Genomic DNA, 12,184 nt, shown 5'->3' on the forward strand with positions numbered 1-12,184 from the left:
TCTCCCTTTAATTATTACCCAACTTCCCCCGCTCCGTGCCCCCCGAGACCCAACGCCACCCCCCCGAGGACCCAACTCCTCCCCCCCAAGACCCAACTCACCCCCCACGAGACCAACCACCCCCCCGAGGCCCAACTCAACGCCCCCCCCAAGACCCACCCAACTCAAGCCCCCCAACGAGACCCAGCTCCTCCCCCCACAAGACCCAACTCAACCCCCCACGAGACCCAACCCCCCACAAGGACCAAGTCAACCCCCACATAAGACCCAACTCAACCCCCACATAAGACCCAACTCCCCCCCTGCTAAAAGACCCAACTTACCCCCCCCCAGGACCCAACTTAGCCCCCAAAGAGACCCAACCCCCCCCGAGGCCCAACTCAACCCCCGCCCCCAAGACCCAACTCAACCCCCCCAACGAGACCCACCCCCCCACGAGGCCCAACTCAACCCCCCCGCGAGACCCAACCCCCCCCCCCCCCCCAAGACCCAACTCACCCCCCCCAAATATTCCGAACGCAATTTCGTTATTTCTCGAGGTGGTTGGGGGTTTTGTTTGTTTGTTTGTTTGTTTGTTTTTTAAAAAAACAAAACAAAACAAAACAAAACGAAACACCCCCCCCCCCCCCCCAACAACCGACCCCCCCCCAAATAAACCGGATCGTAAACCTGCGTCACGTCACGTTGTCCGGCGCATTTTTTTATTTTATTTTTTTATATTTATTTGTGTTTTGATCCATCCAAGGCGTGAGCCGTCGCGGGGGAAAAAAAAAAAACCAAAAAACCGCACCTTTTTTCCGTTGTTTTTTGGGTTTTTTTTTTTTTGGGGGGGGGGGGGAGGGCAGCCGAAAAAGGGAAATAATCGATTTTTGGCGAGAGGTTCGATTTTCGGGGAGGTTGATGGGCTACCTCAAAAGAAAACCCAACCAACCAAACCCCAGCGGTTATTAATTTGCCGGCGTCAGCGATCGCTCGCTCTACGCCCCGGACCGTGGGTCAAACCCTCCCGGCGCCCGCCCCCGCCTGGGTTTATCCTTTCGGTGGCGATAAAAAAGAAAAAGATGATTAATTTTTTATTTCTTTTCCTGCTTTTCTCACGCGCGGCAATATAACGTTCACGTTCTCCCCTTGTGGCTCGCGCGCTTGGGCGACCTTGAGCCGTTCCCCCCGGCTTCGCTTTCCGTCTACCGGCCACGGCCGCGACCTTCAGGGTTTCGTCACGTCGTTCCCTTGGGGAAGACGCCAAAAATTCCTCCTCCTCCAACCCGGCCCGGGAACGTGGTCGCGGACGACGCGGCCGGAGCCGAAAAACCAACCGAAAAGCGTGAAAATCGCCAAGAGCCGGTTTCAGCCCACGTCCCCCCCCAAAAAAAACCAAAACAAACCCAAAAAAGCGCCGTTTTCGGCCCCCGGCGGTGGCGTGGCGTGAAAAGGGCGATTTCTCTTCGTAACCCTCGTCTCGTTCGTCGCCGTCTCTCAGAAATTCCCACCTTTTCCCTCTAGTTTTGGCCCCGGGGGCTTCGGGAAACCGGAAGTCGTCGATAAACGGCGCTGCTTTCGGTCAAAAAAAACCCCCCAAAAAACCCCCAAAACCTGGTATTTTTCACTCTCGGGCCAGAAGGGCGAAGGAGGCGGTTTCGTTTGTTGTAAAAAACGAACAAAAATAAAAAATGACACGAAAAAATAAAGTTACGCTTTTTAACGCCCTTTTCCCTGACAATTTGGTCGGCGCATTTTATTTTTTTTTTTTGGGTCGATGCAATTTTTTTCTTATATTTTCGCTTACGCTCCAGACACAGCCGAGCTGTTCGCATTTTTCCCGGGTTGCGTCCGGAGCGGGATGACAATCGTATTTCTCCTTGGCGCCGGTTCCCAGCGTCCACCTCAAGGAGTAGGATTTTCCCAGTTCCAGCCGGAGCCCTCGTATGAGAGCAACCTGGAAATGTCAAACGACAAAAAAAACTGGTATTAAATCCGACGAATTCCGTGGGGTTTTGGGGTTGTTTGGTTTGGTTTTTTTTCTTCAGCTTTTCCTTAAAGGGAAGGAACCGCCCGAAGGCAGCAACGCCGCCAAAACTGAGCGTCGCTCCTGAGGCACCGGGATTATGTAACAAATCCGCGCGTCCGAAATTCCTGCAGGGAAGATCTGGAGAAGGTCTGGGAAAGATCTGGAAAGGATCTGGAGAAGATCTGGAAAGGATCTGGAGGAGATTTGGGAGAAGGCCTGGAGAAGGTCTGCAAAAGATCTGGAGAAGGTCTGGAAAAGATCTGGAGAAGATCTGGAGAAGGTCTGGAGAAACTCTGAAGGAGATCTGGAGAAGATCTGGAGGAGGTCTGGTAAAGATCTGGAGAAGATCTGGAGGAGGTCTGGAGAAGGCCTGGAAAGGATCTGGAGGAGATATGGAGAAGGTCTGGAAAATATCTGGAGGAGGCCTGGAGAAAGTCTGCAAAAGATCTGGAAAAGGTCTGGAAAAGATCTGGAAAAGATCTGGAGAAGATCTGGAGAAGATCTGGAGGAGGTCTGGTAAAGAGCTGGAGAAGATCTGGAGGAGGTCTGGAGAAGGCCTGGAAAGGATCTGGAGGAGATATGGAGAAGGTCTGCAAAAGATCTGGAGGAGGCCTGGAGAAGGTCTGGAGAAACTCTGAAGGAGATCTGGAGAAGATCTGGAGGAGGTCTGGTAAAGAGCTGGAGAAGATCTGGAGGAGGTCTGGAGAAGGCCTGGAAAGGATCTGGAGGAGATATGGAGAAGGTCTGGAAAATATCTGGAGGAGGCCTGGAGAAGGTCTGGAGGAGATCTGGAGGAGGCCTGGAGAAGGTCTGGAGGAGATCTGGAGGAGATCTGGAGAGGGTCTGGAGGAAGTCTGGAGAAACGCTGAAGGAGATCTGGTAAAGATCTGGAGGAGATCTGGAGAAGGTCTGGAGGAGATCTGGAGAAGGTCTGCAAAAGATCTGGAGAAGATCTGGAAAGGATCTGGAGGAGATCTGGAGAACATCTGGAGAAGGTCTGCAAAAGATCTGGAGAAGGTCTGGAGAAGGTCTGGAGGAGATCTGGAAAAGATCTGGAGAAGGTCTGGAGAAACTCAAAAGGAGATCTGGAAAAGATCTGGAGAAGGTCTGGAGAAGGCCTGGAGAAGGCCTGATCCCCCAAGTCCCGTGGGAGCACGCCAGGGGCGCAGGCAAGCGCGCGGCCCTTCGGCCTTTTCAAATGAAAATAGAATTGGTTAAAAAAGTGACAGACGTTCTTTACCCGCCCGCGATGTCCACCCAGATCTGGAAGCCGTTTCCACCCCCCACCCCCCACCCCCCGACATCTTCCGAACCGAAAACACCTTGGATTTTTTTTCCGAGCGGTTTCGCCACCTCCGACTTCTTCTTGCCGGTCGGCCATAAAACCCGCCCCAGCGGGAAAGGGGGGGGGGACACAAAAGGGCCGATTTCTCGGGAGGGAGGATTTCTCCCCCCGCCCCGCGGAATCAGGGGAACGAAAGCCGTGACGTTCCTATCTAAAAAAAAAAAAAAAAAAAAAAATTAAAAATAAATTTAAAACAACCCCCAAACCCCCCCAAAAACCAACTAAAAAAAGGCTCGGGTTGGCTGCGGAGGTGTGACTTTGTGAGCTCGCGCCGCCCGCCCGCCCGATAAGGGGACGGGATAAAAACGCGGGGGTTGGGGTTTTTGTTTTTTTCCGGCCGAACGCCGAAGCGGAAATAATAATAAAAAATTAAAAAAAAAAAAACCAACCCCCCCCGACCAAACAACCAACAAAACACCAGGCGGCGGACGGGCCGCAAAGGTACGTGCTGGAATTTACCCGGAATCCTTTTGAGGAAGGGGGGGTTTTGGGGGGTTTTTTTGGTTTTTTTTTTTTTTTGCCTCTGAATTTTTGCCCGGCTGCTGCAAATTCTTCCCGAATTCTTCTCCCCAAATTTCCCTCGTTCTTACGCCCCAAATTTTTCCCCAAAGAGTCCCGGGAAAGAGGGAACGGTGCGGTGGGGTGGGACGGGCACTCGGGGGAGTAAAACCTTTTATAATAAATATAATTAAAATAATATAATATAATATAATATAATATAATATAATGTAATGTAATGTAATGTAACGTAACGTAACGTAACGTAACATAATATAATATAATATAATTAATATAATGTAATATAATGTAATATAGTGTAATATAGGTAATATAAGGTAATATAATATAATGTAATATAATGTAATTAATATAACATAACGTAATATAATATAACGTAATATAATATAATGTAATATAATGAATATAATATAATATAATATAATATAATGTCATAATATAATATAATATAATGCCATAATATAATATAATATAATATAACGTAATGTAATTAATGTAACATAATATAACGTAATGTAATTAATGTAACATAATATAATATAATATAATATAATATAATATAATATAATATAATATAATATAATATAATATAATATAATATAATATAATATAATATAATATAACATAACATAATATAATGTAATATAACAATAATAAAACGTAATATAATATAATATAATATAATATAATATAATATAATATAATATAATATAATATAATATAATATAATATAATATAATATAAATATAATTAATAGAACATAATATAAAATATAATATAACATAATATAAAATATATAATATAATATAATATAATATAATATAATATAACATAATATAATATAATATAACATAATATAATATAATATAATATAATATAATATAATATAATATAACATAACATAACATAACATAATATAATATAATATAATATAATATAATATAATATAATTAATATAACATAATATAAAATATAACATAACATAACATAACATAACATAACATAACATAATATAATATAATATAATATAATATAATATAATATAATATAATATAACATAACATAACATAATATAATATAATATAATATAATATAACATAATATAAACCAATAAGACTAAAAACGAACCAATAACAATAAAAACATCCCGGCTTTGACTCGCTCCCTCGTCGCGTTGACCCCGATGGTGGCTGTTACGGCCATTATTGCCCCCCCCCCCCTTCCCCCCCCCCCAAAAAAAAAATCATAAATAAAATTCAGGTCAATTTTTAAGGCTCTGGGTCAATATTCGACCAACGGGGCCGGGATTCGGGGCCGGGGGCAGCCGCCCTCCCATTTCCCCGTTAAACCGGTTTTTCTTTTTTCCGTGGTTTTTTTTTTTTTTTTTTTTTTTTTTTGGGGGGGGCACGAGAGGCTGAAGTTGTTCTTTGTCTCCGCTCCCTTTTCTCCTCTTCCGGAAGGAATTCCCTGAATTCGTTAAACGGCCGGGTTGGTGGTTTGGGTTTTTTGTTTTTTTTTTTTTTAATTAATTTTTAGGGCAAATTCGTACAGGGGAGGTTTTGTTCCTTTGGCGAAGATTAAAATTCGGAAAGTGGAAATACCTTAAAATTTGGGCTGGAATTTCAGGAAAAGGGGGGGGGGGGGGGCTAAAAATAAGAATAGCTACAAAACGCTCCGTAATTATTCTCCGTCATAATTATTCTCGGTAATAATTATTCGCCGTAAATTCCGCTCCGTGAAATTCGCGCCGCGTTTCGCGTCGGATGAAAATCCCGGGTTTGGGGCAGATTCGAAAGAAAAATAAAGACCTCGGGGAGGAATTATTTGATTAATTTTAGGGCAAATTCATACACGGGGGGGGGGGGGGGGGTTATTTGTTCGGGAAAAAGTTCAAATTTGCCAAAAAAAAAAAGAAAATTAACAATTAAAATTGAACTTGGGGCTGGAGTTTCAGGAAAACGGGGGGGGGGGGGAAATAAAGAATAATTCAAATTCTCCCTAATTATTCTCCGTAATAATTGTTCTCCGTAATAATTATTTTCCGTAATAATTATTCGCCGTAAATTCCGCTCCGTAAAATTCGCGCCGCGTTTCGCGTCGGATGAAAATCCCGGGTTTGGGGCAGATTCGAAAGAAAAATAAAGACCTCGGGGAGGAATTATTTGATTAATTTTAGGGGGGAAAAAAGAAAAAAATTTAGGGCAAAAAACCACCCCAAAAATCCCCCCACCCCCCGCCCCGGGAGCTTTCGGTCATTTGAAAAAAAAAAAAAAAACAACGGCGAAAAAATTTTAATGAGGATTTTTGGGAATTCTTTGGCGGGAGCGAGGGGGAGGGGACGTGGTTTAAGGCGAGAATAAGCGCTAGATTTTGCCGAAAATTGTGATTTTTTGGGGGGGTTTTTTTTGGTTTGGTTTTTTTTTTTACCCCCCCAAAAAAAGGAGGCTTTTTTTTTTTTGTTGTTGTTGTTTTTCCGGGCGGAGATGGCGAAGAAGAAGAAGAAATTCAGCAATTTGGAGATGACCCTCATCGGCCTCTTCTGCGCGGTGGTGGCCGTGGCCTGCGCCCTCGTGGGGGTGTTGGCCACCAGGGAAGACACGGCCCGGGATCCCGGTAAGTGGCCGGGGGTTGTCGCTTCCGCAGGTCGGGGGGGAAAAAAAAATAGTCCCCCCCGGTCGTCAAAAAATGACAATTTTGGGTTTTTGGTTTTTTTTTTTTCTTCTTCTTGGCGTTAAAAAGGCGGGGGGCGGAAAAAAACGTAAAGCGGGGAGAACGCGGCGGTGAAATCGAAGCGTTTGCGGTTAAAATTTACATCCTGGGCGGCGCCGGAATAGCCAAAAAAACCCCCATCAAAACGGGATTTTTCGCTTAAAAAAAGAAAAAAAAAAAAAATCAATTAAAAAAATTTTAAAAAATTCAATGAAAAAATTCAATGAAAAAAATGAAAAAATGAAGGAATTAAGGGAGACCTCGAGATAGATTTGCGTATAATAATATATCGCGACGTGTTAAAGACGTATAGATATAAAATTCCTAATTAATTTCTCATTTATCGTTTATCGACGCGCGGTTTATAATTCGGAATTCACCGCCTGCGACTACGCCGATTTTTCCGTATTTATTTCCGGAAATATTAAAAACAGGAAGAGGAATATCGATCGACGCATACACGCCGTCGCGGATGGGTTGTGTTCCGTAAATGCGCATATATATATATATATATATAAAAAAAATCGTATTTCGGGCCGAAGACGCGGATAACACCCGATTTATAATTCAGAAATTGAATCGCGGAAATACGGAAATCTACAAAAATTCCATTTGCGCCACGAGCGGTGTGCCATTCCCCAGTTAGAAACTGCGGTTACGAACGAAACCGCTTGAAAAGCCAAAGTAAAAAAATCTATACATTCTGCGGGTAAACGGCACGACGTTATCTATGGCGTATTTGCGGGCCGTAAAAATATATAAATATTGTATATTTACGTAAATCGATCGCATAAATCGTAAGACGACGACGTGAATAGCTCAAGATACACAAATACATAAATTAAATTTATACACAAACACGGATGCGACGCGTAATTTACGATTGACTTATCTAAACTATAGATTTTTATAGTGTTTTTATATAAAAGTCTTATATTTAGTTGATTTCTAGCTTTTTTGTATAAAAACACCGGCGCCGCGACTCCAATCTCCCAGAATTCCGTTGGAATCCGCAGCCGTCGGCCCCTTCCCTCCCCCCCATTCCCCCAATTCTTTGCAAAAAAACACGGAAAAAATCCCCCGACGCCCTCCCCCAAAAAACAAAACCAATAAAAATAAACATTTATTTTTTTTCCTTCCCTCCGTAGAATTTATCCCGGCTCTTGACTTTTCCCTCCTTTTTTTATCGTGAACCGAAGGTCGCCCGGGGTCAAGGCCCCGCTAATGGGGGCGATTTTTCCAAAGCGATTTTTTTTGTTTTTTGCTTTTTTTTTTTTTTTTTTTTACTGACGGGGGGGGGGGGGGAAAAGACAAAAAAAAAAAAAAAATTTAAAAATTTTTAATTGAAACCGCTTCCATGCTTCGAGCCGGAACGGTTTTACCGGAAGCCATTTTCTTTTTGAGCCGCTTGTCGTTTTAACGGCGGAACGGTCGTCGGAAACGACGTCATCGAAACGCTTTGAATTCGAACGGTTTTCAGCGAAACGCTTTTAATTAAAAGTTTAGTCGGAAAAATCAAAAAAATTCCCCCGCCCCCTCCCTTGAAAACCAAGGCGGAGGGAGACGAAGCCGATGAAAAACCACCCACGACCCTAAAAATGTGGCGCGTTTCTACCGTTCCGCTACAAAAAAAAAAAAAAAAGAAAAAATCGCTTTTTTTGGTGGACGCCCGAACGTTTAAAAAGTAAAAATTTTGGAGTTTTTTTTTTTTTTTGGCCTTTTTGGGGAGTTTCGGCCGCCCCTTTCGCCGAAGGAGGAGTTCGGTGGCGTTGAGGCTCGTTGGAGGTCGGAGATGGGGGCGGGGGAGGAACGACTTGGGAAAAGGGGGGGTGGGGGGGAAGAAAAAAAAATGTAAAATACCCCAAATTAACGCGAATAATTTTCAATTGCCCGGAGATGAAATCCTTTCTTTTTCGACCTTCCAGAATTTTCTCCCACCTGCCCGGACGTGAGGCCGGAGGAACGGATCGACTGCGTCCCCGACCGACTCGCCAGCAAGGTCTGAACCCCCCCCCACCCCCAAAAAAATTAAATTATGGGATTAAAAAATTCCCGTTTAAACCCCAAAAACCGGGATACGGGAAGGGGACGGGATAAATTAGTCCCGGGATGAATTAATCCCGATTAATAACAAAATTAATTACCAAAATCGTACTCAAGTGAGGGCGGGGGGGGGGGTGGGGGGGGTGGGGGTGGGGGGGGTTCAAGCCATTTTTCACCCCGCGTTTTTTTTCAACGCGTAAGGATTTATTAATTTGCTTATTAAATTATTAAATTAAATTATTAAATTAATATTAGTAAGTTAATATTATTAATATTATTAAATTAAATTAAATATTAAAATATATATAAAATAATATATATAATATATAAAATATAAATATTAATCTTATTAAATTAAATTATTACTTGCTAATTAAATTTATTAATTTGCTCGTCATTTAATGGAGTTTTCTAGAATTCCTTTTCACATTTTTCAAATTTTTCACAAAGATTTAATTTTTTTTAAAACATTTCCGTTCTTTTTATGTTAAATTATTCATTTGGATTATTTCTTCGCAATTTCTTCACAATTTATTTGCCATTTCTTCACAATTTATTTACAATTTCTTCACAATTTCTTTAAACTCATTAATTCAACGCAACTCAATTAAGAAGTTCTTATGCCTATAATTTAATTAAGGTGAATTAAACACGCGATTCATAAATTTAATGGATTTTGGCCCACAAAAAAAGTCGAATTTTTCTCCTCCTGGGAGGCAACGGCAAAGTCCCTCCCGGCCACTGAAACGGTGCTGGGCCACGAAATGGGGCCGAACCCGACCCGATTTGGAAATTTGAAATTTTAAACGTAAAAAAAAAAAAAACCCCAACCCAAACCCAACCCAAACCCACCCACTTTTCCCCCCCTCCCCCCTCGGGCGCGACGTCGACGCGTCGCGTTTCTACCCCTGAAATTCTACTTCAACCTCAGGTTGGGGAGTTAACCTTAATTCCAGGTTTTTTAAAAAATTTTAAAACATTAAAAAAATTAAATTCGTTAAAAGCCAACGGCGGGTAGCAAATTGTGAAATTTAAATTTCATATCGGGGGGGGATTTAACGTAAAGGCGAATTTCAACGTAAACGCCACTCACGGAAATCGAGCAGGCCAGAACTTGAGGTTGAAACGGCAGCTTCGACGTGAACTTAAACAGAAAAAGTTCAACGGAAGCGCGGAGAATTTGAAATTCAAAGGCAAATCTCGAGGCGGGTTTAAAGAGCGTAATTTTGAGATCGAAACGGACTCGTTTAAACGGAACGCTCGGCCTCTAAAACTTGAAGTCCGGGCAGAATAATTTCAATGGGGTAGAACGTATTTTGAAATCGAAACGTCGGTAGAACGAATTTCCGGAGGATAGAACCGGAGTTGAAATTTAAGGGTAAATTTAAACGTTAATTTCACTAGAATAATTTAAATTAGACTGGAACGGAACTGGAAATTGAAATAGAACGATGGAAACAGCCCAGACCAGCTTTTCCGTTTCGACTTCAATTCAGGGAGAAAACTCTTCGAAGAGCGCAGGAGAATTGGAAATTTAAATTCGACAATTGAAATAGAGTGGTCAGAGAGTTTGAAATTTAAATCTGAACGGAATCGCATCCGAAATGTCAATAGCCCAATTTAAACAGAACCGTTGGCGTCGGACGGAATGGATTTCGAATTGCGGTTCAAAGGCAGCCCGGATCATTTTAAAAACCGCGCGGTGGAGTTTGAAATTTCAATTCAATAATTTCAATACCGTCCGACGCGTTTTGAAATTTAAATGTCAATGATTTAAATCGAACAGAATCGGAAATGTAAATAGAACGGTTTACATAGAACGGAATAGATTTTAACTTTCAATTTAAATTCAGCCCGAATAATTTTAAAAAAGCGCAGTGGAGTTTGAAATTTAAATTCAATAATTTCAATAGAGTATAACATAGTTTGAAATTTAAATTTCGGTAGGATAATTTAAATAGAATAGAACAGAATTTGAAATGTAAACAGAATAATTTAAATGGAACAGTATACATTTAAAATTTAAATTTAAATAGAATAATTTTAAAATAGCACGGTAGAAGTTGAAATTTAAATGGAATCATTTAACTAGAGTCTAACACATTTTGAAATTCAAATTTCAATAATTTAAATCAAATAGAATCGGAAATTTAAATAGAACAGTCTACATAGAACAGAATAGATTTTCAATTTCAATTTAAATTCAGCTCGAATAATTTTAAAGTACCGCAGTAGAATTCGGAATTTAAATGGAATAATTTCAATAGAATAGAATTTGAAATTTAAATTTCAATCGCATAATTTCAATAGAATAGAATAGAATTACGGAATTTAAAGGTAAAGTGAAATAGAAATTTCAACAGAATAATTTAAGTGGACTAGAACAGAACCTGAAATTGAAATAGAACCGCCCGTATTTAAATTTGAAATTTAAATAGAAGAATTTTGAAGTCCCACGGTAGAAGTTTAAATGCACTAATTTAAATAGCGCGTGACGTAGTTTGAAAGCGGAATGTCAACAGGAGAGTTTAAATAGCAGAGAATTCGACATTTCACTTCAAACGGGAGACCGCCAGGAGAACAAAATAGAATTTTAAAAGGAAATATTTAAAATTGAAATTTAAAATTGAAATTTAAAATTGAAATTAATTTAAAATTGAAATTGAAATTAATTTAAAATTGAAATTTAAATTGCGACGCTGGTGCAGCTGCTGGAAACGCTCCCTCCCCTCGCCAACCTGACGGTGTCCCCCCCTCCCCCCCCTCCCCCCCCAGCGCCTGTGCGCGCTCCGCGGCTGCTGCTGGAGCCCCCGCCCCGACCCCGCCGTGCCCTGGTGCTTCTTCTCCCGCGGCCACGGATACGCCCTGCAGGGGGCGCTGCGCGGGACTCCGCAGGGTACGCGGGGGCGGGGGGGGAGGGGGCGGAAGGGGGGGGGAGGGGGGGAGCGAGGAGGGGGCGGGGGGTGAAGGGTCTTTATCTCACTCGGGTTCCAGTTCAGTGCGCTTTTTTATTTATTTATTTATTTATTTTCCTTTGGTTTTATTTTTCACTTTCCTGCATTTTTATTTTATTTACTTCTATTTTTCGTTTTCCTTTATTTTTTATTTTCCTTTATTTTTATTTTTCATTTCCCTTTATTTTTATTTTATTTACTTCTATTTTTTATTTTCCTTTATTTTTATTTTTCATTTCCCTTTATTTTTATTTTATTTACTTCCATTTTTCATTTCCCTTTATTTTTATTTTATTTTTATTTCCTTCATTTTTCTTTTTCATTTCCCTTTATTTTCATTTCCTTTATTTTTATTTTACTTTGCTTTAGTTTTATTTTATTTTAGTTTAGTTTGACCTCACTTTTACTTTATTTTTATTTTATTTATTTTTATTTTTACTTCAATTTATTTTGCTTTATTTCTAATTTATTTTTACTTTATTTTTACTTTATTTTATTTTACTTTAGCTTTACTTTATTTCACTTCTAGTTTCATTTCAGTTCACCTTAGTTTTATTTTTTTAATTTTTATTTACTTATTTTTTATTTTACTTTGCTTTGGTTTTA

General features: G+C 40.7%; 1 protein-coding gene across 1 annotated transcript in view; it reads left to right on the forward strand.

Moving 5' to 3' along the window:
* Positions 1–6,355: 6,355 nt before the first annotated feature.
* The window catches only part of LOC134509454 (maltase-glucoamylase-like), a 58,587-nt gene continuing 52,758 nt past the window's right edge, over positions 6,356–12,184 (forward strand). Inside the window, exons 1-3 of the mRNA XM_063321993.1 lie at positions 6,356–6,485; positions 8,507–8,580; positions 11,400–11,520. Of these exons, the coding sequence (XP_063178063.1) occupies positions 6,356–6,485; positions 8,507–8,580; positions 11,400–11,520 (325 nt within the window). The remainder of the gene's footprint in view (positions 6,486–8,506; positions 8,581–11,399; positions 11,521–12,184) is intronic.

The sequence above is a fragment of the Chroicocephalus ridibundus genome, unplaced genomic scaffold (assembly GCF_963924245.1).
Source record: "Chroicocephalus ridibundus unplaced genomic scaffold, bChrRid1.1 SCAFFOLD_372, whole genome shotgun sequence".
Lineage (NCBI taxonomy): Eukaryota > Metazoa > Chordata > Aves > Charadriiformes > Laridae > Chroicocephalus > Chroicocephalus ridibundus.